The 27365-nt window shown below is 44.9% G+C and overlaps 1 protein-coding gene and 1 long non-coding RNA gene across 33 annotated transcripts in view; both read right to left on the bottom strand.

Annotated features, from left to right (window-relative positions):
* Positions 1–27365, bottom strand: part of RERE (arginine-glutamic acid dipeptide repeats) — a 348430-nt gene that overhangs the window by 44988 nt on the left and 276077 nt on the right. For all 32 annotated transcript variants that reach the window (XM_083512803.1, XM_083512817.1, XM_083512818.1 and 29 more), the window contains one exon: positions 26834–26914. In XM_083512803.1, the coding sequence (XP_083368929.1) occupies positions 26834–26914 (81 nt within the window). The remainder of the gene's footprint in view (positions 1–26833; positions 26915–27365) is intronic.
* Positions 1725–21445, bottom strand: LOC310711484. Its single transcript, XR_014528489.1, has 2 exons — positions 21381–21445; positions 1725–19903 (listed from the first exon to the last, which is right to left on the bottom strand). It is a non-coding gene; the product is annotated as an uncharacterized lncRNA (long non-coding RNA).

Below are 27365 nucleotides of genomic sequence, written 5' to 3'. Positions count from 1 at the left end.
CTACTTGGAGTATAATTAGGCTGGATACAACTCACGGGGTTGACTTTGAGCAGGACTAACGCTGAATACAACTCGTGGCCAATTTTTTTTTTTTAAGAGGTGGGAGCAGTATGAGAGAGGATGTGCTTTCTGTGATTCTGTAGGTACATTTCTTTTGCCTCACTTGTCACTACAAGTTGAACAGCTTTGAAAACCTGCAAAGAGAGTTTACCAGGGCTGATGTGGGACAAATGCAGACGACACAAACTGCCAGCCCCTTCGAAACCGGTAATATCCACCCTGCACCAGACATTTGTGGCCCAATGGCAACTGGAACAGGCCTTCTAGGCAAACGTATGCAATCAGTCATGCGACAAACTGACCGCAGTCTGAACTAGCACACTGCAGAGAAGGGTGTTCCCATGTGATGAGCTATATGGTTTGGCCTGGGCCTTTGCCCTCGTCTTACACAAGTTTGGGCTACCTGTAGAGAGGTTTTGTGCCATGAAGGGGAGAGTTGAAGCTGCCTCCCTTTCTCCCGTGAGATTATAAACCGCACCCCCGCTGCCTAGTTACATCATGCAGCACCTTCCACCCCATGATTTAGGGGAATGAAGTAGACAGAAGTAGAGAGGTGGAATTTGAACCAAGTGCAGGCATCCAGAAAGAGCACTCAAGTCAAGAGTGCATCCGAGGAGAGGCACGTTTTCAAAGCCACGTGCCAGAGAGCGAGAGAACTTCTTCCTGGCTGACACAAGCACAACCACTGCCCTCCGAATTCTGTAGGAAAATGTTCCAAGGCACTAGAGCAAAGGCTCAGCTTGGCGGCCAGGCCCTCCTCCATTAATTAGGAACGGGCCTCAGCTCTTCACTGTGCCTGCTACTTAAACCATTCATCATGTCCCCTTTCTCAATAGCAGCTTTTCTTTCCCCTTTTATTCTTTCCCTCCCAACTAACTTCCGGCTTCTGTTTAACCTTTCCATTTGTATGTTTGTCCAGGTGCAGAGCTGATAGCTGGCGGGTCTGCCAACAGCCCATCACTTGCGTGTAAAAAAAAAAAAGGGGGGGAGATAGCAAAAAAGCAACTTTCCCCTGTATGAAACACGCTGAATAGCCCAGCCAGCTGACACATCTGTGTTTTAATAAGAGGCCATTTTGCAATATCCGGCATTTCATGACAGCTGAATAATAATAAAAACCTGGAGGGGTTGGTGGTGGTGGAAGCAGCCACTGTACACGGCTCAGTGTGCCAAAGTTACACAACTTAAGTTCATCAATTGTTTTTTTACAAAGGCTGGTGACTAGAAGGGTGCCATTTTATTACATTTTTTTATCTTATCCTTCTGGCAAGGAGCTAAGGGCTGTTCTAGGCAGAGGGCTGGTATATATTATCCCCAACAACTCTGTGAAATGGGGACAACAAACTTGCCCAAAGCCCCATCAAGTGAAATTCATAGCTGAGTGGGGATTTGAACCTAGATATCTGCCTGTCCAAGGCTCACATAAGACACCGGCAGATTCCAGGTAGGCCCCCCCCCAAGGTTGAGGCCCCACCCGATAAGGTCATCAAATTCTAGCTATATTACAGCCACTTCCAGAAACACCTGGTCTCCAGATTACATCCAAGGCCTGTTTTCAAACTTGAGCTGTCAGCTCCCATCCAAGCAGGTTATTCTAACAATCTTATCACCTTAAGAATTTGATAGCAGAGTTTGTTTCTTCTTCTCTCCCCACCCTCCTTTCCTTTTGTGTTGTGTCTTTTTAGATTTTAGGCGTCAGAGAACATGGACTGTGTTGCTTTCATTAATCAGTAAACCTCCCTGGGAGCCTTTCTGGCTAAAAAGCAGGGTATAAATACTTTAAATCATCATCAGTGTACCATAATGGCTTATGATGACAAAGATTACTTTCACACTGTGCATTTATATCAATTATATACTAGTTTGCTTCTTTGTTTAATTTAATTTAATTGCCTTTCTTCCAATGCAGGACCCAAGGCAGCTCACAATGTAAATTCAAAACATATACATCTAATACCTCGATCAGTTACAAATGTGTTTTTTTAAAATTTAAAATAAGTTCCCATATTAAAAACCGCAATGAATCAAAATAGCTTTAAATGATTTAAAAGGACAACAAGAGAAGAAAACACACAACACCCACTATTAAAAGATCCTGCAGCGACAGTCATGCCATGGGTCTGACCAAACAACAAAGCATTTATTTGCCTGCCAAGCAGAGAGAGGGTCAGGCTAGCCTCCTGTGGAAGGGAGTTCCACAGTCTGGGAGCAGACACTAAGAAGGACCTCTCATGTCTTCTCCAAATGTGCCTGTGAAGGTTGTGGGACCAAAAGAAAGGCCTTCCCTCATAACTCGGGTAGGGTCATATGGGGAGATATGTTCCTTTAGACAGCACCTGCAAAGGCTTTCATTGGTACCCTGGGAAGGTTCCTCTGAGCTTTCATTTAAGAAAAGTAGCAAGACTTATCCCTCATAGAAAGAAGGCCATGGGGCAAATTATGCAGCTACCTTCTAAGTTATTTATGTGAAATGAGAGCCAAGTGTTATATAGCCACCCTGTGTGTTTTTCCTGGTCCTGAGGATTGCTCACTGTTGTTACTGGACTCTCTCTCTCTCTCTCTCTGTGTGTGTGTGTGTGTGTGTGTGTGTGTGTTGTCATCAGTATTGTATAGTACATAGCTGATTTTCTATGGCAAGTATAAAATAATTGGGGTAGTTTTCTCTAATGCTATGTTACACCACGCTCCACAGCAGCCATTTTGGACTATGCCACGCCCCTTGTGGCAGCCATTTTCTGGCGCTCCCAGGACTCTCTCAAAAATTGCAATGTGCTCACTGGTTCCAAAAGATTGGCAACCCTTGGCTTAAAAGGAGATGGGAAAGACCTCCTGACATTGTGTAAGGCAGCTTCTTATGGAGAGAAAGAAATGAAAAGACAGGATAAAAACAGAAGGCTGAAAAGGGAGAAGGACACTGGCATTAAACAAGCTCATGCGAATGACTGGAGAGAAGGCCCAATAGGTTGTCCCAATACTGCGGATGGTGGTTTCCAACAGGGAGGCAGCCACAGCAACAGCAGCAGCAGCAGCATAGCACAAACACAGATGTTGTTTTCATGCAAATTATCTTCGTAATAAAAATTAAAATCAAGTGAACACAGCAGAAGGAACAGAGTAGATCACTAAATGGGGGAAAAATGAATTGCAGCATTTCCCCATGTAAATGCAAATAGCTTGTTCTAGAGCTTTCTGTTACTATACAGATACAGTAATAAATTAAAGTTGTAGCAATGCTAGGCCTATGCAGAGGAGATCCACTGAAGTTAATAGGTACAATCCTAATGAAGGTTCCTTAATTCTAATGGTCTATTCTGAGTCAGACAAGCACTGGACACAACCCATAGTCTTTAAACTCATTTGCTTTATTGTTCTAGATTTTCTTTATCTGATGCAATGAATATGACTGGGTAATTCTCTCTCTCTCTCTGCGTGTGTGTGTGAGAGGGGGAGGGAGGGAGAGATAAGAGGTATTACTGAAAACATCTCCTGGAAAGTTTTTCCAAGTATCAATGGGTTGTGCAGCTTGTTCTTCATAGAGATTGTTTAGTTTTCTATTAGAAATGTAATGTTCCCAACAGAGCTGGCTTAAGGGCCTTGGTTAAATGAAAACACTCAATGTGTATTACGCGTGTTAGTTGGCTTACCAATGCCAGGCTATTTGTGTTATCAACAACTGTTGCTTTTGTGAATGGGCATGATTAGCAATGTAATTATCACAATCTGTACTTTTCTGCATTTCCTAACCTCCTGACCAAACTATTTACTGCTACTCCCCCCATGGTGAAGCGGACTGTAGTCCATGAAAGATTACACCATAATAAAGTAGTTAGTATTTAAGGTGCCATCAGACACTTATGAAAAGTCATGTTCCAAAGCATTAAGTCTTCTAAGTTGCCAAAGAATTGCTAGTTCTTGAAAAACTTCGACATCCCCACTTCACGTTTGTAATAACGTTTTTTAAATAAGGAATTCAAACGGGCATTTTACTGACCAAAATCCATTTCTCCCCCCCCCCGAACCCCACCTTACACACACTTCAGGGTTTGTAACAGAACATGTAAATGTTAAGTACAATGATGCATGCATTTGCTGTGAAAAGACATCATTCCAAAGATTTGAAAAGGACAAAACTGTCAGAAGTCACAAAAATGAATCACAGATTAAAAGTGAAACATAATTTACCACCCAGAGAATATGCTGCAAAATAACCAAATGTCTTTTGGCACCTTCAAGACTAATTCATTACGGCATAAGCTAGTACAGACTATAGCCCACTTCATCAGATGCTTAACGTTCGGGATGGGGAACCTGTGGCTCTCAAATTGTTGTTAGACTACAATTCCCATCATCCCTGATGAGCACTGGGCTGGCAGGGCTGGGGCTGATGGAAGCCGCAGTTCAACAACCAGAAGGCCAAAGGTTCCCCAGCTCCAAGAAATAAACCAAGGAAAAGCCCACATTATTAAGACACAACTTAATTTAGTCTGATAAGACTGATACCAGTTTAAGTGCAGTGGTAGCTGGTGCCCATTGGGACGGGTGGGGCATAAGGGAAAGGAGCAGAACAGCAGGGGGGAGGCAGAGGCAATGGCGGACAGAGGCAACTAAATTTAGCTTTCTCTCTATGTTAATCCCTGCTGAGTTCTACAAGGACAACACTGAGACGAAGAGGAGGAGAAAGTTGGCAGTCATTGCCACCCCCTGGATGGGGGAGGGTCAATAAGAAGGGCAGGGAGGCGGGCACTGGCTGAGGTTGGTGGGGCTGTGCGCCATTTGGCATAGTGGACCAGCCTCCGCTGTTATAATGCCTGCAGTTATACTGTGGCACTGTTGTGCAACTGGGCATCACCAATAGCTATTAGACAATAAAGCAGTAGCCTACTAAGCTCTTCAACGTATACCACTTCCCCTTTGGGGGAACTGCAAAAAAAGCCAGCAATGGCTGCTGCTGATCCCAGATACAACGTCCATCAATGCCTCCAAGGCCCTCCCTGCACCTCTCCTTTGGGTAGTGCTAATTACAGCCCCAAACAAAATATTTATGAACCTGAGAAGTCCTCTGAATAAAGGACAAGGAGGCAATAATGAATTATGCTCAACATTTGTTAAGCCAGCACGGGGCAAACATCTGCTTCAAGGTTGCGGTGCAAACATTTCTATCAGCTCTGCCATCTTGTCTGGAAAATTACAAAGCCTGGAGGGGAGTATGCTATTAAAGTTTCAGCCTTTTGTAGAGAAGCCTCCCCCCCCCCCACTCTCTGATGCAAGTGTCATGTTGCTGCTGCTATGAGTATAATGCCATTTTTTAAAGTGCCACTCTCAAGGATTTCTTATTCTGCACGCACCCAGCGTAACAACCCACGATCAGGTAGACACGATCAAGAGCAAGAAGGAAATCAACATGAACAGAGAGCAAAGCCAGAGAACATGCGAACATCTATGTGTGAACAGCTGCATTTAATAAAAGTTTCTCATTTCAGAAATCGTAACACTTTTCATTTCACCCGTTTTGAGTTATACTGCCGTACCCATGTGGACTAGAAACCTGGCATGCCTCTTAGAACTTAAAACTCAGCAAAATAGACTGGGCAGTCCCTGTAGCTCATGAGCCACATGCAGCCCATGTAGGTTATAATACAACGCACACTGTTTTCTTGACAGGCTGATCGTTCTTCTCTTTTCAACTGCCTGGAAGACGGTGCACATCTTAACTGCTGATCACGCCTACCTAAGGTCTCTCGGAGCATTTCCTCAGCATGCATCTCCAGATACAAGGGCCAATTTAGAAATGGAGATTCAACTGTCCTTTTTATCCCCGCAAGCAGCTTGGAGAAAGCGGGGGTGGGGAGAGAGAGAAGCAGAATATAAAAGATGCAAATGACAGGAGACTTTAAGAGACTATCTCCCGTTACCATTAGTTCTGTCTCCCTCCCGCTCCGGAGCCCTTCAATCCAATGACTTCCAAGAGCATGGAGAGAGGAGGGGGTCCGGGAAAGGAGAAGTAAATAAAACTCGAGATTAGATCCCATTCTGGGGTTATTTTCTTTTTAATACCGGTAACTAAATTGTGGTGCAGTTGCCATGGCTACCATCCGTGCCAGCCTCCTCTGCGAAAAGCCACATATGAGCTCACGTGATGCGCTCAGCCAGAAGGCGGAAGGCCACGCACATTCCAATTTTGTAACAATTTGCCATAATAGGGGAGAGATGAGAAGACAGTCAACTGGAAACAAAAAAATGAATTTTTGTATTGCAACAAGGAAGGGAGACCAACGGACCGGGGTTGGACAGCATATTTGCTCTCTGTCACCTTGTGTGCGAGAGAGAGAAACAAAAAAGCAAGCCTCTATCAAACCTGAGGGCAACATTGTGACTTTCTAATAATAATACAAAAGAGAGCCCCTCTGCAGCACTGATGTGGAGAAAGGAGAATTGGCTAACGAGCGCTCATCTATGGAAAGACAGGCCAGATCATACATGGTGATATGTGCAGACAAGCAACAGTTTTAGAATCCTGTGCTGGAAAAAGCTCTTTAAAAGGCACAGGGCATTAGTGGCTATTTAACACGCTAAAAAAGAGAAAACCCACTTAAATTATGTAAAAGAAGAGACTGTTTGCTTCCTGGCCTCCAAGAAGGAAGCAGAGGGTCTTGCTGGTTTTCACCAAGTGTCAAAAAAGCATGCCCAACCCAAAATTAAGAATTCTCAGGACTTAAAAACAAATGGAGTAAAAACCAACTTGTGAGGACAGCAGGCTGTATCCAATGAAGTCCTGCTCAGAGTAAACCCTTTGAAATCAATGAACCTCAGCTACCTACTGATGTCCATTATCTTGAATGGATCTACTCGAGTGGGACTAGCATTGGCTAGAACCCACATTTTCCTGAAAGGCAGATCAGAAAATTCTTTTTGTTCTTTTTAAGCACACCACAAGTAGTAGTTGTTGTTTAGTCATTTAGTCATGTCCAACTCTTTGTGACCCCATGGACCAGAGCACGCCAGGCACTCCTGTCTTCCACTGCCTCCCGCAGCTTGGTCAAACTCATGTTCGTTGCTTCGAGAACACTGTCCAACCATCTCATCCTCTGTCATCCCCTTCTCCTTGTGCCCTCAATCTTTCCCAACATCAGGGTCTTTTCCATGGAGTCTTCTCTTCTCGTGAGGTGGCCAAAGTATTGGAACCTCAGCTTCACGATCTGTCCTTTGCCCATGGAGTTTTCTTGGCAGGGATACTGGAGTGGCTTGCCGGTTCCTGCTCCAGGTGGATCACGTTTGGTCAAAACTCTCCACGATGACCTGTCCATCTTGGGTGGCCCTGCACCGCATAGCTCATAGCTTCTCTGAGTTATTCAAGCCCCTTCACCACGGCAAGGCAGTGATCCATGAAGGGGACCACAAGTAGTACAGATGCATAAATTACAGAAGGATTATCAGAACACACACACAGTTGTGCCAGACAGACCCTGGGGTAAGAAGTGGTGGGGATGGAGCTTGGCTGAGCCACTTGGCAGTAACAACAACACCATCACCAACTCATGGCTTTGAAGCAATTTAGGTCTCTGAAATCAACAATTCTGCCTCTAAATCATATATTTAAAAGAGGGACGGCAAAGTCCTAGGACTGAGGAGCCTGGTAAGGCCTCCCAACCCATTTTTTCCCCAGCCCCACAAGCCCCTAACTGATTTGGGGTCGGGGAAGGATTGCAAAGAAAACACGGTGCTGACATGGGCACCCTGATGAGGATACAACCTGCCCCCTCCTCAGACTTGATTGAACTTTTGACAGTGAGGATGGATGATAACCACTCCTTATCGTGAGAGTCTAGGGTACAAACACCGGGGTGGCTCCTGGAGGCAAAATATGATTAACCACCCCTGCTTTAAGTGGCATAAATTGTTTCTCTTATCTCATTCCAATCATCCAAAGTTGTTCAGCAGTGCTTTGATGATGAAGCGATGTGTTGGGTGGGTGGAAAGTTCTAGATCGTTAACATTTTGGGGATTAAAATTAATAAGAGGGAGAGAGGGAAGGGGGGGGAGAGATGCCACACAACAACAGCCACAATCAGCAATCAGCTCATCAACTCATTTATTGAATTTCAACCTCTGGGCTGAGCCAACATGGCCGCAACATTCCAATTAAGGATGCTCTTTAGCATGTCTTATTGGTTTTCCCTGTAAACAATTGACATCACTCTTAAACCATTCAGCAATCTGTAAATTAGAGCCCCTACAACGCCTGCTTCCTCATCCTATGAACCGCAGAGGCCTCACTTCAAAGGTTTGCATTACTAAACATTTCTGCATTTTACGAGTGCCGACTCTGAACCTCAGAAGGTGATGTCATTATTAAACCCTGCCGTGCGGTTCAATAGCTGCTTTTTGCGGTTTCACTCGCTTCCTAAATTTGGAACACAGAGTGTCTTTCGACAAGCCTTCTTCGGAGGCAGAGGCGAAAGGCGTCCCAGGGTGAAGTGAGCTGAACCTGGCCGCCCAAGGAAACGCAGTCAGCCATTTGATAAAAAAATTGAGACTGCATTGTCAGGAAGGGGACTCGGCTGGGTCAAAGAAGCCCTGAGGGAAGGCATCAAAGGACAGGAGGAGGAGACATATGCACTTCTCTTGAAGGGCTGTTACCTAATTAAAGGGTTTTAATTGATGGGTACACAATATCCCTCTGAAGAAGATTGCAGGTGTCTACAACCAATTATTTGTGGGAGTCTTCCCTGGGCCACGGTGTGCTGTGGGCAAAGCAGAACAAAGCTGCCAAGAGCAAGACTTCCATAGGGCAATGCTGGAAATAATTATTAACGGGATGGAGCTTGGCAATTCAGCCTGCACAAGGCGATGGCAAGGCAGAACAGCTGTTTCCCCACTGCCCTTGAAGGAGCAGAGGCTGAAGGAACAAAATGGAAGCCTTCGCAGTGGGCATCATGTGCACGGAGGTTTCCCTTGGCTTCGTGTTCTGTGCCAAGGCTGGAGGGGAGAAATGCCAAAAGAAAGGAAAGCTTCTGGGACAAGTGAAACTTTTGGGCTCCTCCTTTTCCCTCCTTACTGAAGAGGAGTTGTATGGAGAGGAAGCAATTCAGAGATCCCAGGTCAGAGGGTTTCTAAGGCAATGTTTTGTTTGATCGCCAGTGCAAAAATGCATGACTAGCAAGCGCTATGTAGAGGGACAACAGGCACATCCACATGGAGGATGTGAAATAGAAAACCAGTTTTGGGGTTTGCTAATTCAGCATGATGTCTCCCAGGGGATATAGAGCCACATGGACCACAAAATCCATGGTTGTGACTTGGTCAAAGTGAGACAGCTTAAGGCTCAAAGACCTGAGGTTATTTCTGGCAAAAATAACCAATTGTTTTTGCTAGCCTGGGGCTGTCTTCCTTCCTGACGTTTTGGACTACAACACTCATCAGCCCTAGTCAGTGTGGCCAAAGAATGCTGGAGCCCAACACCAGCAAACTCTACCCTGGTGTTGTGCTGCCTGAACAGTCACTTGAGTCTGTTGATGTTGAATGTTTGTGTTCAGTAAGTCAAACTGATTGATTCCTTGGATCAAATTATCCAGCAACACTGCATTGTCTATTTTCCTTACACTGAACAGCCAGAATCCGGCTTTTCCAGGGCAGTGGATTGTTGGCTTGTGATGCAGATGACTAAAGCTCCCTGGGTGCTAGTTTTCACCTGACCAGCTTTCAACAAATACAAATCTACAGACTTTATATTTTTTCCAATGAAAGACATCTCTTGATATATAACCAGTGCATTTTGCTGTTTGAGACCAACAGAGCAACAGCCATCTATACTGGGACAACCCAGTCAGATGGGTGGGGTATAAATAATAAAATAATAATAATAACTACTACTAAACTATGCAGCAGCAGAACCATTCAAATGCTAGTCCTACTCAGAGTAGGTCTGTCCTATTGATGGACATTGTTAACTTAGGTCTATTAATTTCAATGAGTTTATTCTGAATAGGTCTTATTTGGACAGAATTCATGTTCTTCTGCCAGAGAAAGACAAATTCCTGTGTGGCAAACTGAGCCAAAGACCAGCCAAGGAATCCATCTAGAAGCTAAACCCATTTACAATGTGGAATTGCTGACATGGATACTCTTGTGCACATACATTTTAAAACTGTAAACTGTACCGGAAAGATGACATTCCGCTCTCAGAATTATGCAACCAAAACCTGACAATTAGTTCTCATTTGAACTGAGATTTTTCAGGATACCAACAAAGCCACCAAATTTGGCAAACACAATCACCAACAATAGCCGCAACCACATTTCTAAACCCTCCAGCTGCTCTTGTCTTAAGCCCCTTTTCCTGCACTAAAAATGTAAGCCTGTAAAAAGAAAAAATTGTACCTAAAAAACCTTCACAGATAAAAGACAAGCCTACTAGATTTCTCCTTTGAGGCTGAAACAGTGCTCCAATATAAACAGTGTGGAAATTCAGAGATGCAGGTGAGAGGGTTAATATTTTCTACCCCTTTCTGATCACCGTGTTGTTTCTTTTTCATAGACTTGAAAGCTTTGCGACAGAAGGATTTGCTTCTGAAACTGGGCAGCAAATACCCAGATCATCAAATGGCACAGCATAATAGCAGGCGCCTGGAGTGCTGGGACACAACACGGAAGGCCTCGCGTGTCCCGATTCTGACATCGCAGGAAAGTGAAAGGTCCAGATGAACAACCCACAGAGTTATTATGGGCTTTGCAGAGGACAGAGCAATGCAGGAAAGGAGGAACACGTGCTGTTTGAGCAGCCCTGTGTGAGCGAAGCAGCCCCTTGTGCATTTTATCAGAGGGCCTGGAAAATGGCAAAAGCCCACCAGGACAGCATTTCAGATCCCAAAGCAGAAACAACGACAACAAAGTATGCATTTTCTGTGAAGCTATTGGCTTTCCAAATGAAAGCCATCACGACACCCAAGCTCTGCTAGTTTACTGTGACAAATGAAAAAGCCAGGCAGGACGTGTGGCCTTTGTGTCAACTGAATTGGAGGGAAATCAAGCATGAATCCAGAGAAATGCAGCTGTCAAAGCTCCAAAAACACCCTTTTCTGGTCAACTAGGGGGAGAGGGAAAGGAAAGGAAAAAAGAGCCATGTACCATATTCAAAGGAGTTTAAAAGCGATGAGGATGTAACGCCCAACTACAGGGAAGGGCTGTAGCTGAGTGGCAGTGCATCAGCTGTGTGCGCAGGAGGTCCCATGTTCAATTCCCATGGCATCTCCAGGTAGGGCTAGGAATGTTTTCTGTCTGAAACCCTGGGGGGCCGCCGCCAGTCAGAGTAGACAATGCTGAGCAAGATGGGCCAATGGTCTAAACTGGGACACTTGCTTTAGGGAGAAACAACGTCTGTGTTGCTTGCATCATGGGAGAGATTCTGGATGGATCTGCTGCAAAAAGACCACACTGGCTGCTTTTTGTTGGGATGCCTCCAACATCACCAAACACCTGTTTCTATTAACAGTACAGCCCCCAATGCACCTTGCTGTGCAGAAGCTGCAAGATGCTTTTCCCAGAGGGGACTGCATCTCACAATACAGTCGTACCTTGGAAGTCAAATGGAATCCATTCGACTTCCAAAGTCCGTTCGACTTCCAAAATATTCGGAAACCAAGGTGTGGCTTCCGATAGGCTGCAGGAAGCTCCTGCAGCCAATCGGAAGCTGTGCCGGACGTTCGGGTTGCAAAGAATGTTCGCAAACCGAAATACTCACTTCTGGGTTGCGTTTGGGAGCCAAAGTTCGACTTGCAAGGCATTCAGGATCCAAGGTACGACTGTACTATGATGGTGTGCAGTCAGCATGTCCCTCAATCCAATCCTGCGGCTGGACCTCGATGCCAAGGTAATTTAAACAATTTGGGCATGCACCCACCACTGCAGTCAACAGTCAACTCTGTACCACTCGCCATTGTTCCTGTCCTTGAGGAAAATGCCATCTCTTTTGATAAGCAAGAAGCAGTGTTTGAAAATGTTGCCACTGGACTCTTTAAGAATGAGCCAGGAATGCAAAGTGGACAAGCTGAAACGTGGGGGGCAGGTTCACAGAGTTTGGGAGACGGAGATAAGAAAGTTTTCAAAACCTTCGGTTGCCAGCTAACAATCATGGGTGGTTTATGTTTCTGTGGTCTGTTTTTTCATTTGCTGAATCTTCCTCCAAGTCTTTTTCTCTCCCAGTACCCCCCACATTCTCAGGGGGTTTCTTTCTTTTCAGCAATTTAGTGCAATTATTCTGAACAGCGCTGTCCATCTGTGCTGGATGGCCTAAGATTGCTGAAACAGAGAGGTATTTGAGAGCACTGTAATTGGGTGGGGTGGGTGGGGAGGTCATGTTTGGAGAATACAGGGAGCATGGAATATTCTCCCACCATCCCACACAATGGAAAACAAAACTCTACACTGAAAAATGCAACATTTACCTCTGTTGAGCCAAGACACTATTAACAATAACAGCATTAAGAACCACCTGCTGGATTAGGGAGGCTAGCAAGGAGGATCTGAGCGCAACCCACACTGTGGTTTCCAGCAGCTGGTTTTCTGAAGCATTACTGCCTCTGGAAGCACAGCACAGCCATCTTAGGCTAGGAGAACATAGATAACTTTCTCTCCCATCAATCTGTCTCATCCTCTTTTCAAGACAACCAAGTTGGTGGCCATCACTGCTCCTTGTGGGAGTGAACACCATAGTTTTAACTATGCACTAGGTTGGGGTCAGCAACCTTTTTCAGCTGTGGGCTGGTCCACCGGGTCCCCTCAGACCATGTGGTAGGCTGGACTATATTTTGAAAAAAATATATAAACAAATTAAATGCCCCACAAATAACCCAGAGAAGCATTTTAAATAAAAGCACACATTCTACTCATGTAAAAACACCAGCCAGGCCCCACAAATAACCCAGAGATGCATTTTAAATAAAAGGACACATTCTACTCATGGAAAACCACGCTGATTCCTGGACTGTCCGTGGGCTGGATTGAGAAGGCGACTGGGCCACATCCAGCCCCTGGGCCTTAGGTTGCCTACCCCTGCACTAGGTGGAGGATGACTTTCCTTTGTCTGTCCTGAATCTTAAAGCAGCCAAAATGTGGGCACTTTCCTATCCCACTGGTTTCAAGGGGAAACTTAAGTACTTGCTTAAGTGTCTTCCATCAAATCTGATGGATTTAAAAGCACCTTAAATTTGGATAGGTTCTGTCCCAGAGTAAGGTGGTAAATTCTTGAAGTTAGCAACACCAGTGTGTGAGAAACTTTAGGGGATAGTGTTGTGCTGTTAACAGGCACCAAACTGCACCTGTAAGCCACAGACGATGGAAGAACAAAAGTGAAGTCAAGCCAGAACAGGAAGCAACTAGAGCAAGCATAGACTACTGTTTCCAGCTCGTGAGGAAGTCCCCTACATTTGTTGGTCCATCTGTCTGCCTCCCTTCCTTCTGGAATAAAATAAAATGGATTTGGGTGTCCATAGGGCTTGTACTTGTTAATATGTATGTTTAAGCTTTGAATTTGTTTACTTAACAAAATTTACACGCCACTAGATTACAATAAAATCTCTAATCAATTTACAATAAACAGAAAACAAAAAACCCCCACATCTTTTCGCTAAATTGGTGCAATTATTCTACACAGCACTGTCCATCTGTGCTGCATGGCCCAAGATTGCTGAAACACAAGAGGTATTTGAAAGCACTGTAAAAAGCCAGTTTAAAAATGTATCTAAAAAATCAACAGTAGGCAAAAAGGGATGAAAGTGCATGCCAACATTTTACATGTCTGTATAGGCTTATCTAAACAAAAGTATGTTTAGCAGGTGGCAAAAAGAGCACAGTGAAGGCAGCTGCCTTACATCAATAGGCAGGGAGTTCCAAAGGGTATGTGCTGCCACAATAAAAGACCAATTTGTTGCAAGTATTATGTGGCACCTCTGGCAGTGCCAGTTCTGCAGATCAGAGTGATCAAGTGGACATGTATGGCTATTGCCATGCCCCTGGCCACCACACAGTTAACAAGCTGTATTGCTCTTTTTATATTTTGCTGGAAGCTGCTTACAGTGGCTGGGGCTACCCAGTCAGATGGGTGGCTAATCATCATCATCATCATCATCTTTACCACCACCTTGGAATCATTTTGCTACTTTCAGAAGAAGAAGAAAACAAGCAGGTAGTGGTAAAGAGAGATTTGATTAATTTATCTTCTAGTTTAAGTAATGAAAGTTTGGGAGCCCTGGCAAGTCATCTCTTTTTCTTTTTCTTTCCCCCCCCCCTTTTTTTAAAGGCAAGGGAACATAATTAAGCTTACTGGCAACAAAGCTAATCAAAACTCCAACAGGCACAAAGGGAAAAAGAAAACATTTCCCGTGTATCACATCCTCCCCTCTGGCCCCGCGCCCAGGGCTTTCAGTGCAACTTTTGAACAAAGACGAAAGCCACCTAATATGTTTCGCAACAGCATTAGCAAAGGCCCCACCCCCGAGCAACCCTGGCTGCAAGGAAGGGCTTGAAGAAAGGCCTACCTTTTAGGTCAGAAAGCCCTGCGTTCAGAAAGGGAGAAAATGGTACTGCAGGAGGAAGGCGGATCTCTGGCTACCCAGCTTCACAGAGCGTGAAATAAGTCCCTGAGCCACGGCAGGAGAGGGCAGGGCTGCCCCATCAAAGCTAGTATGGGAAGTGGAAGAGGAGGAGGAATCAAACTGGCATTCCTCTTTGCTCCAATTAACCTAGGGCACTACCCACCAGGAAGTTCTCCCATGCATGCAAAGCCACTTCGAAAGAGGCAAGAATGGAAGCATTTCTTGAAGTATTCCAAAACAACTGAAAGGATGTTCTGTGCAACAAAGAGGATGGGGTGTCCCAGGCTGGCGCAAGGAGAAGTGGAGGCTGTTGCCTTATAGCAAATGGGGCACTGCCCCACCAACCTCCGTGTGCCCACTAATTCAGCTCCCACCTGCCTGACTTACTTTCAACCATGCCCAGCACTGACTGTCACTTCTCTCTTCTTCCTTCGTTGTGGGGTTGTCTCAGGAAGGAGGTGGTTGGAGGCAAAAAGCCAGAGTTAGCTCTGCCTGTCATTCACTCTGGCTCCACCTACTGTTAGCCTCCTTGCCTTCAGTCCTAACAGTCCCAATGGCCAACAGCCACTACTGGCAATGAGAGTCATCCTCAAAAGAGCAGAGTCCGGGGCAAGTCTCCTGGGCAAGCTGTGGGCTGGCTCATCAGCCATGCTGGAGATGCGTATTTGCCAAACTCTCTACACACTCTTACCTCCCTTCTTCTCCTTATTCCCCTAAGAAAATGAGAGGGTGGGAAGGGAGGAAATGTTTTCAAAAAAAGCCGATAGAGGACTTTATTTTAGCCTTCATGTCACCAGGTGTTCAAAATAGGTTGGCACCAATCAAGATGGTGCCAGCCTATTCTGAAAGGTGCCTTACCCCTTATGTTGAGGCTGGCCACACCCAAAAGACACAGCTTCTTCTCCAATGTTGTGCTATTTCAATTGGCTATGTAATATAGTACATCAGTGATGGCCAAACTTGGCCCTCCAGCTGTTTTGGGACTACAACTCCCATCATCCTTAGCTAACAGAACAAGTGGTCAGGGATGATGGGAATTGTAGTCCCAAAACAGTTGAAGGGCCAAGTTTAGCCATCACTGTAATACATGAACATCTAAGGCCACCTATCCTAACCTAGCCCCCTCCAGATGCTCTGGGCTACAGCTCCCAACGGCCGTGGTGGCTGGGGCTGATGAGAGATGTAGGCCCAAACATCTGAAGTAAATCAGGTTGTCAAAAGCTGATCTAAGGAAGCTTTTTTATAAAGGCACAGTTTCTGCCCAAGCACAACCCCTACAATGAGCCTTAACAAGGCCACTCACTAACTGCAGAGGCCTCCGCTGGTGTGTAGCCAAACAGCTGAAGGATCCTCCCTACCAGCCAGGAATGCAAACTATGCTTCAAGGGTCAAGCTGAGATGTTTGAAACAGGAAGGAAGGAGACTTGCCTAAAAAGCTGAAACTGCATTATACTTCTAAGACCGTACATCTTATTTCCTCAAACTGTGCAGGAGATGGGCACACATTTTGGGGCAGGTGAAAGAGAAAAGGGCCGCTTAGGTCTTCCTTATCTTAGCTGAAAGTGGAGAGATCTCTCTCGTCTCAGCAGGCAAAAGATACTGGATCAGCTTGAAATATAAAAAGAGAGATTTGCAGAGGGCCAACTGTAGCTCCCCAGGAACAGAGGGAGCACCTCTTCAGCAAGTGATGAGGGAGCACAGTTTGAAGATGGTTCAGAGGGCAATTGCTTGTCAAACTTCCTATTCTCAGGACAATGTTTCCATATTGACTTGTCTGCTGAAGAGTCCACTTATGTGCCTACTGGGATATCCCTGGAGATGGCAGAAGATTCCAAGTTTATACAGCCTGCTGGCCATGCCAAAGAAAGATCCTCAGAATGAGTCAGTTCAGTATTGTCTACAAAGACTGGCAGCAGCAGCTGTACCAGTGGTTGCTGGGGACTGAACCTGGGACTTTCTGCATGACAAGCATGTGCAATATCACTGACCTAAGGCCCTTCCCTAATGGCCACAAGAGTCACAGGAACAAAGCATATGCCTTAAGACTGCTGTTTCAGTCCTCAGGGATCTCCAGATAAAAGGGACCCAAACACAGTTGTACAGCCGACAAAATTCACATTGTATGACAATAAAATACAATGCAAGAAATAAAAGAATCAATAAAAATACAACTAAAAATCAGCATGAATAGTTAATGTGTTGGATAAGCTGTCTCCCATCTTTGACCACAAATTCACAGACATGTCGCAGACCACTGGGGATCACAGTCTGGGAACCCCCAGCATAGAAGGCAGACGCACATGTTTCCAAAATATATAGTAGATGATGTAACAATATGAGGAACCACGTAGGAATTACTGGGGGGAAACAAGAGCATTCCAAAATTTTAAAAGTGTGTGTGTGTGTGTGTGTGAGAGAGAGAGAGAGAGAGAGAGAGAGAGAGAGAGAGAGAGAGAGTAGAAAAACCAGGCAGCAGGGCATTGATTTCCCCTACAGAATTTGGCTCTGCTCTCCCAAGTAAGTACCTTCCTCTCCCAGAAACCAGCAGCAGAGTCATTGGCTCACAGCACAGGCAAGATGCAATCTGCTAATGGCTCCCCTCTTGCTTGCAATAATATTTTACTTCTAGCACACAGTAAACCTGACGAACAAAAGCAAACACCATGGTTTCAATCTCCTAAGTAAACTAGAAAACAGAGCGGCTGCATAAATAGCTGGCTTGATTTACTGCCCGTGGTAAACAAGAGCTAACAGAATCCAATGTTGGCACCAGAAGGCCAGCTCCTGTTTTATGATTTCGGGGACAACTGCATCTGGAAATATATTTCGGGGCACGGGAGGGGCTACTTAAGCAGGGCAGCAGCCAAGAGGTTAAAGAACTTGGCTCTGCTCCCGGAGGCTGCAGGGGACAGGCGCTTGCTTTCTCTCACATCAAATGGCTGCCTCCAACTCAACTGAGCTCACCATCATAGTCTTTGAAAGTCCATAAACAAGTGTAGCCAGCAGGCAACATCTCAGAAATATCTTTACCACCCTGTTCCAATAAGCAGCTTGGCTAATGGTAAACTTTTGTCACAGTGAAAATTGCAAACAATTTAAGCTGACATGGTTCCACACCAGACAACCTGGGTATTTTTAATTCTCTGCAGATCCTTTTTTTCCCTATGTGCATGGATAACCAATGGTTCCCGTTCTAGATGTTGTGGACTCCAACTCCCATCATCCCCAGCTAGCATGGCAAATAGCCAGGGATGGTGGGAGATGCAGTCTGAAAAAATCTGGAAGGAACCACGTTGGCTACCCATGCAGTAAAGTATGTGCATGTTTAATTCTTTTCTGTCTCTTTTTAATACTTCCATGTTATTAAAGTGTATTTCCTTGTCTTGGTTGCTTAATCCCTCACTGAAATCTCTCCAGAGGGATTGGTTCAATCTCTCTGTGGTGGAATGTCGCTTTTCCGCCTCCACTGGCACAAATTTGCTTTTTTCCCATCTGTATCCAGCAGTGCATTGAGGTAGATGTGGTGGAAACAAGGCTGTAAGCCTTTTGGATATGCGTAGACTCAAGGTGGGAAGATGCATACCTGCCAGGCACATTCAGAACACCTGTGCAAGGCAAAACTTGAAAACCAAAGACTTGCTGGCCAAAAATAGCACTGGAATTGCATACTCTGCTGAAGTTTTAAGCTATGAAGTCATACTCAGCACAAGCAAGCAGAGTCTATGCGCACGGCAGGATTACACAAGTTGTCAGAATGCGGGTCTTCAAGCAAAGCCCTTCTTGCTATCAGCAAGTAGGTAGATCATCAGCTTTAACAATCAGATCCTCAACCCATTTCGAACCCAGAAAAATCTGGAGAAAATACCTTCAGCTTAACTGCTTTCAATAAATCTCCGCTAACTTCAGAGATCATGCCTGCTGGTTCACCTTTCATCATCTTTCTTTGGTACGAACAAAATTTTCAAAAGTCATTACTACTAAATTTGAGCTTGGTCAAATTTTTAGGACAAGTACATGGTACTGTGTGCCAAGATTCCTGAATTGCAGGGGGGTTGGACCAGATAATCCTTGGGCGCCCTTCCATCTCTACAATTCTATCGATTCTAGGATAATGGTTGATAATGGAGCAACAGCAGCGCCATGTGCTTCAACTGCTCCTTTCCATCAGAAACTGAGTTCACGTGGAGAGCTAAAGGTATTGCTTTGGGCAGGTGAGGCTAGCTCAGGAAAGAACCATTCTCACTGACGTGCTATCTTTCCATGTGCAGAAAGCCTTTGATGGTGAGGAGGACTCAAACATGAGAATTTCCCTCTCCCCACCCACATCTGGGTGTTTATTTTACATGTACTGTCAGTCTCTCTCTCTCTCAAAGAACACAAGGCCTCCCCACACCAAGAACTTATAATTTTGGGATGTTCTGGAAATCTCTGTTTCTCATATCCCTATGTTTGTTCCTAGAACAAACAGTCTGCGTGTGGTGTGTGGATCCTTGCTAAGGTGGCACAAGAACACAAGAAGATACCTGCTGGATCACGGCAGAGGCTGGTCTTTGCGAAGCGTGTTTGAGATTAATGGTTTAAATGAGTGGGGTAGACTAGACATTCAGCGGGGAAACATCCCTTACTGGGGGAGCTGCGGAAGGGGGAGAGATGGCTTTGCAGCATATGCGAATGGCTTGCCAACTCTGAGCAAACCAGCAGGCCCACTGTTGCAGTCTGTTGTGTGGGTGAGAGTGGGCAAAGATTTCAGGAGACAAGATTGATTGCGCGACTCGGAGGCCTGCATTTGTACATATTTACATTGAAGGGAACCAAATGAAGAAAAATGGATGTAAAAAACACACACACGCGCAATCCAGTGTGCATTGGAAGTTTTGTGGCAGCTATTTTGTAGCACTGCACAAGAACTAAGCATTCTAGAGGAATAGATCCACGAGGCTTGAAACATAGGATGGGGTAGGGAGGACAGACCTCCCCCCTCCATAAATTATGCCCCTGCCAAGCCAAGGACCACTCCTACAACCTATTGACCACCAGGGTGGACTTTAATGCAGCATTTCTGCTGTGGCTAAATACAAAAAGAGATGGGTTGGGGGCAGAATCAGGCCATTATCTGACTTAATAAACAGAAGACCAGCCTGCGATTTCACAGAAACGAAAAATCCCTCCAGAACGAGGCAGGCCAGAAGGAAGAGGAGCAGAAGCAGGGGTTGTTTATGTTGGCAGCCGATTCCAGCCCTAATGGGAAATTTCAGCTTTGGTTGCATCAGGAAGAGAGATGAGGGAGGGAGGGAGAGAGCAAGTTATTAAGGTGGGGGAGAGAAGGTATGGTATTTGAAGAGCAGTGGCAACAACAAAAATGCTTACATGGCAAGTGAGAAAATTAAGAGCCAAGGCCCCGACGCTATATTAATATGCCTCATCATTAGGGAAACAAACCTTCTACACAAAAATAAAGACTTCCTGTGGGAAAGCAGGGCAAGAGGGTTGTGTCCATACTGTCTATGCACAATTAAGGCTCTGCTCCCGGCATTAAAAAAAAAAAGAAGTGTTATGAGATCCACAGTTAAAAGGGGTGGGAATGTCTGAGGTTCAGAGAAGTCAGGGCTTTGCACTGAGGGGGTGAAAAGCCCTTGCCTAAGCAATTATCCCATTCCCTTCATTAAAGGAAATTTGCAGTTTAAGTGGGGGCAGGTGGGAGGGACGAGGGAGAATCATTAACTCCAGCCAGCCTGCAAATGCACTGCTGCATCTGTTCACAGTCAGCCTGCGTAGATTGCACAGGTGGAGCTGAGGACCCCAACAAAACTTCCTACCAAACTTCTGTGGGCTTAAGAAAAAAGTACAGTGGTACCTCAGGTTATATACGCTTCAGGTTGCAGACTCCACTAACCCAGAAATAGTGCTTCAGGTTAAGAACTTTGCTTCAGGATGAGAACAGAAATTGTGCTCTGGCAGCGCGGCAGCAGCAGGAGGCACCATTAGCTAAAGTGGAGCTTCAGGTTAAGAACAGTTTCAGGTTAAGAACGGACCTCCGAACAAATTAAGTACTTAACCCGAGGTACCACTGTACCGTATATGCTTGAGTATAAGCCGACTTTTTCAGTGAGGGTCCTTTCGAGCTGCTCCTTCCTCCTCCGCCGCCTTTGCCGCTGTCGGCGGCAGCGGAGGAGGAACGAGCAGCCCGAAAGCAGCCCTCTTGGGCTGCTTGTTCTTCCTCTGCCACTGCCACCACCAGCCTCTGCCTCTCGGCAGCACCCTAGATAGACAAGGGGACGGGAGGGGCTGGGGGGAGAGAAAGAAGCCCCCTCTGCCGTGTGCACGCGCACGCACACACACACACACACACACACACACACACAGGCCCACCAGGAGGTTTGTGGTGTGGTGAACCAGCTTATACTCCAGTCAATAAGTTTTCCCGGTTTTTTGTGGTTAAATTAGGTGCCTCGGCTTATATTTGGGTCGGCTTATACTTGAGTATATACGGTACCTTGACCTTTTCCAAACCACATGTGCAGCATTGCAATACAGTGTGTGTGTGTGTGTGTGTGTGTGTGTGTGTGTGTGTGTCTTTTCAGCAGAAACTGTTTAAGAAAGCCAAATTGTGGGATTATGTAACACTAGATTAAGTGTTAATGAGCCAAGAATGCCACTGTTTGTCTAGGACCCTGAATCTAAAATTAAGTAACTCTGGACAGTTGGAAAGGGCAACACTGTGGTAATTCTTACCTCCTAAGGTACTAAAAGTGCCATTTGTTTAGCCCGGGCAACCTGTCCCAACAACGCTGCCCTTGACAGGAGGAAAACAGGAGACAGAAATAATGCCTTAAAAAATAAATAAATACACCTTTGGGTGCAGTCCAGCAACTTCAGGGTTCCACACATCATACCTCATCCCAGCCTGTAAGCTGAAAGCTCATTTGGCCAATCCCTCAAAACAAATTCAGATGCAAGGGTAGGATGAGGAAGCATGTGGTACAGTCCCCTTGGAATTGTACCAGTTGAAAATTCACCTCTGCAACTGCACATTTAGATGCTCTCCTAACACCCCCACCTCTCTCTCTCTCTCCCTCTGCACGTGGAAAGGTCACATTAAGATGTCCCAGCCTCCCTGACATGCTAACCTCCTACTTTGCGGTCACTTACAAAACATGTAATCTTCCTCTGGCATTTTTGTGCAGTACAATCCCAAGGGAGACTGTACCACTGCCTTTTCGGGAACATTATGGATTACTTTCAACACACCTTTATAATAGCAATGGAATAAACAGATACATTTTTAGTCACTGACCCTCAGTTATGGCCTTTCAGGGCCCAGGTGTGAGATCCGACAGATGTTTCAGTCCAGTATTTATTAGAACACAAATTATTTTAACTGTAACATGCCCAGAGAACTAGCAACAGAGCAGGCTAGAAAATAAAAATCAATAACTGCACGATAAAATTAAAACATTGGTTTATTGAGAAGAAAGGATGAAGGGAGTGTATCTGTAGGAATATGATCTCCTTAAACCCTAGATTAAAAGTAAGACGACAACAAGAAATTTAACTACCATTTAATTTTTAAAAATGGGGGGAGGGGAGTGTACAAATTATGACAATGAAACATGAAAATCAACCAACAGCAGGTGAAAAGTCAGTTACCTGCAACAGCACAGCAAGTAACTATCACCTCCAGGCGAACAGAAACCAACCCCTTTGTAAAAAGAGACAGTTCTTTCCATTCAGGCTATTGAATAGCAGCAAATAACTTAAGACAGGTTGGTATGTGAAGGCAGGCAGGCAGGCAGGCAGGCAGGCAGGCAACTTCTTATAGTCTGATTTGCAAAGGAAATGTGTAGCATTAATTTATATGTCAGTAACTGAAAATTAAAATGCACACCCTTCTTCCTCTCCAAGGTTCACATGCCCTGAACTATCCCAATCCTCTAAAATTGTCAGGTTTTCCTACGTCAGACTCAGCACACTGGTTTCTGTAAGGAGGAGACCAAACTCAGAATAGGATGTGGTGATGGCCATCAACCTAGATGACTTTAAAAGGGGATCAGACAAATTAATGGAGGATTAGGCTATGAGCCATAATGTTGATACCCTAGCTCCACTTCCCCCCAGGATCAGGGGCAGCACATCTCTGAATGCCAAACTCTGGGGAAGCGAGGCTACTGCAATCTCACGTCCTCCTCCTGGGCTTCCCAGAGACATCTGGTTGGTCATTGTGGGATTGTGGATGCTTGACTAGATGGGTCTTTGTTCTGATCCAGCAGGGCTCTTCTAATATTCTTAGGAACCTTGGTTCCTGAACAACCAGCTCACAAAATGTGGAGTAGAATGCAGAATCTGTTTATAAAAACATACCCACCAGGGGCCCACACTCATTAGCGAGAGGTGCCCTTGCCACAATTGAAAAGCAAATATAGCAGATACATAGGATGTAGGAGTCCTCCCCCCCCCACTCTATTGAATTATAGAATTGTAAGAGTTGGGAGGGACCCTGAGGAACATCTAGTCTGATGCCCTGCAATGCAGGAACCTCAACAAAAGCAACCATGACAGATGGCCATCCAACTTATGCTTAAAAACCTTCAGGGGAGTCCACCACCTCTGGTGGGAGACTGTCAAACAGCTCTTAGTCTCAGAAAGCTCTTCCTCATGTTTAATTGGAATCTCCTTTCTTGTAACTTGAAGCCATTGGTTCAGGTCCTAGCCTCCAGAGCAGAAGAAAATGATCTGGCTCCATCCATTTAGATATTTGAAGGTGGCTATCACACCACCTCTCAGTTGTCTCTTTTCCAGGCTAAGCATACCCAACTCCCTCAACCATTCCTCATAAGGCTTGGCTTCCAGACTTTTGATCATCTTGGTTACCTTCCTCTGCACACCTTCCAACTTGCCAATATCCTTTGTAAATTGTGGTGCCCAGAAGTGGACAAAGTACTCCAGGTGTGGCCTGACCAAGGTAGAATAGAGGAGGACTATGACTTCCCTTGATCTGGACACTATGCAGCCTAGAATGGCATTTTTTGTTGCAGTATCACACAGTTGACTCATGTTAAGTTTGTGGTCTACTAAGACCCCGAGATTCTTTTCACATGCAAGCCAGGTGTCCCCCATGATATATTTGTGCAGCCTCTTCCTGCTTAAATGTGGAACCTTATATTTGTCCCTATTGAAATTCATTTTGTTAGGAAGCTGCCTTACGATGAGTCAGACCATTGGTCCACCTAGTGCACAACTGTCTACACCGACTGGCAATGGCTCTCCAGGGTTTCAGACTCATCTCCACCTGGAGAGGCCATTGGAAATTGAAGCTGGCACCGTCTGCATGCAAAGCAGGTTCTCTGCCCCTTAATTAGGGCACTTTCCTGCAGCATTGTGCTTGGTTGCCGGTGGCAAGGAAATCTCCACTAGGAGACTTCTGGAAGGAAAGAATTAGGAAAGTTGGCACTTCTGCTCCTTTATGCCATGGGTGACTAACATGTTCATTTTATTAATGATTTAAATGCACTTATATCCCATCCATATGTGAAAGCAGGCTAATAAAAACCATAGTAGGCTAGCAATTTTTTTGTGGACTTGTTTGCAAGATGATGAAATTTCAAACCAGAAGGAATTTAAACTCACACTGCCATTTAATACACATGCACAAACTCAATTCAGAGAATACCAGCCTAAGGCTATGATTCTAATATAATATGCAGAAGGCACATCCACTCAAGAAGACCCAGTTAATTTAATGGGCCTAAGTTAGCCATATCCATTAATTTCAGCTGGTCTACTCTTGAGCAGGACTAGCTTTGGCTACAACTCACCAAAACTAACTCCTCTTCACTGCCCTTGGACTGGGGTCTGGGTCAAAGGATGCTATTGGTAGGTAAAAAAATTCTGGGGTCCAGATGCTTAGTATTTAAATAATAAAAATAACAAGCGCAGGTAAACTCCAAACAGTATCATCCAAAACAAAAGAGAGATCCTCAGTTGTAATGCATTCTATCTGGCATTCCCAAGGTCAAATTCAAGGCAATCACCACCAGCTAAATTAACCAAGGCCAGGTAAATATGCCTTGAAACTTGCACCCAAGGGTATAACAAGCTGGTCTTAGCTGTGTCATGATCCCAACAAACAAGAGCCACTCTTCCACTTCAAGGCTCGCGTTGCTCTAGATTCACTTTCACTATGGGGTTGCCCTTTTCCTTCCTTCCTTCCTTCCTTCCTTCCTTCCTTCCTTCCTTCCTTCCTTCTGTGTTATCCCATTCTTAACAATTTCAAGCAAAAAAAGGGGGTGGGGTGGGGTCGTTTTAGGAGGAGAAAACAAATCAAGAAAGCTTGTAAAATCAAAAGCATTATTTTTTGTCTTTTTTAAAGCACACAAGAGCAAGTCTGTGTCCGGCCCTGCCCTCTGTCCCCCCCTGCCCCCACCCCTATTCTTGAGCTCTGCCTGATTGAGGCAAGATCAAGCAAGAGGAAAGCTGTGGGCAAGAACAGGAAGCAGAGATTAAACAACCCATTGTAGGTCAAAGGTTACTCGCAGATCAGTTACCACTAGAGGCAGGACATCAAACAGCTCGGGCTTCAATGCCCCATCTCCTCTAACACAAAATGTTTAGGCCTCCCACAATAAAAATGTGATGCTTGAGTGGCGTCAGCACCCTGAGTTCTTTTTTTCCACACAGCCTATAACTCTTCCCTGCCCCGCTTTTACCCTTCTTCTAAAGGGGAGGGCACAAGTTATGTGACTTGGCAAGTTCAAAGTCCAACGAGGGTGACTGGGCGAACCTCCTTTTTCCCACTTGACTTTGCAAATAAATAATACACCCACCCACACCCCGTATCATTGCAGAGAGTGAATAATTTAAAAGGACTTTGTTAGATACGTAAAACAAAAAAAATCTGCTCACAACCTATTTCTTTATATATTTTTAGAAAAGCCAATGTTTGTTAGGGTGTGTGCCCATTTATTTTGGTTTTTTTTTAATTAAGAAAAGGATATAACTTTCTTCCCAGAGCCTTTGTCCAATGAGAAAGTTATTAAAATGCAGAAGTTTACTTTTCCTTTATAACCGTTTGCCCATAGCGGGGACAAAAAGCAAGAAAAACTCTGCAGGAAGCCTGCCTGCCTGGTGTATGTGATGTTACAATTAATCCTTCACGATGACAGGTCCTCGTGTCACAACACAGTAGCTCAACAGTCGTATTTCGCACCATGGAGGAAAACCTCAGAGTCCAAGTTACTCAATTAAATTAAAACCATGACTCACAATCACAGTGACTCTCTCCCTGCCTGCCTCTGTTCAGAGAAATGAAGACGGCGACATTTTCGTGGCAAAGAGGTTCCACCATGAGAAACCATTCTTTAAGCATTTGCTGAACAATCACCTTGATGTTGCTTTAAAAATATGCAAGTATCCCATGGAACAAACACCCAGGGACAAATACTACCTCTGCCTGCCGTTTTTCATTGCTCTTTTCCTAACCCAAAGACAAACAGCGGCAAACAGAAACTACCAGCAGCTCTGAAAACAGAAGCTTCTAGAGATAGGAACTACTAGACCTCAACCGGTCCTAATCTCCCCTGCTTTCTAAAAGGAAAGGCATTTATTTCTTATTTTCTCTAATGCAGGCACCTGCAAGATTTTCAGCAAAAAATAAATAAATCTGTCAGCTGGTTGGTTTTGTAGTGGCAGGAACGATCCTATCGGCTGCGAAACAAAAACTGTCATCTGCTAACGGCCGAAGCGTTAAGTGACACACACACACAACAACCTCCTGACACAGCCAGGGCAGACACCCCGACCCACCCTACAGACTTCTGTTCCTCGAAATGCAATTAGAATCGGCTTCAATATGGCCTTCAAGTTTAGCAATGCAACGACTATCCTTGGAACTACTATCATCACATCATCCATTTAAAATTAGGTCTGAGCTGCGTCCCTAAACTGCCAGCACCATCTGATCAAACACGCGTTGGTAAAGTAAACTGGTTTACTTTCTCAAGTCTATTGCTTTGAGGGGGGGGGCAAACACACCCGCACACAACAGCTCTGAAAACTGTCCCAGAAGCAGCTGAGTTAAAAGCCCAGCACAGGGTTAAAAGGCAACAGCTTTGTACGATCAAATGGAGGAATGCAGAGTGCCATAAAACAAGCACACACAAACAAGTTACATAAAGTCCATGGATACTTACTGTTTCCTTATTGGGAAGCAGCTCTTTTCGGATCCTGAAGAAGTTCTTCCCATACTGTCTGAGCCCTTTAATGAAGCGTTTCTGTGTTTAAAACAAAAATAGAATGTCAGCAGAGGCAAAGAGAAAATCTCTTTAACCAGCACGGTAGTTTAAAAAGTTACCGGATTAGGGGTTGCACAAATATGCAGGTTAAGTCCCACAGAAATTGCAAATTTTCAGATTTCAGTCTCAAGTCTCATCCAGGATTCAATTATTATTATTTTTTTAAGAAACACACGAGAAAAAACAACCTTTTAGCTCAAAATGACATAGGCTGTGTGCTTTGTTTGGAGGGCTTTGAGAAGGCAAGCTGCTGGTTTCCGTGAAAATAAATGTTGAAAACCTGAAGCAAGATCTAATTCCATCTTAAGCTAGGGGTGGAGGAGCGAGAGAATAGTGCTTTTCCTTCTCTACAATTCTGGACAGAGAAGGGGGTTGCTGTCTGAGCTGTGAAAAGATGAAAAACTCATTCCGAGCTCAAAGCATCCAGGTT

The sequence above is a fragment of the Podarcis liolepis genome, assembly GCF_965112155.1.
Source record: "Podarcis liolepis genome assembly, chromosome: 7".
Classification (NCBI taxonomy): Eukaryota; Metazoa; Chordata; class Lepidosauria; order Squamata; family Lacertidae; genus Podarcis; species Podarcis liolepis.
This window is presented reverse-complemented; position numbering and strand designations above follow the sequence as displayed.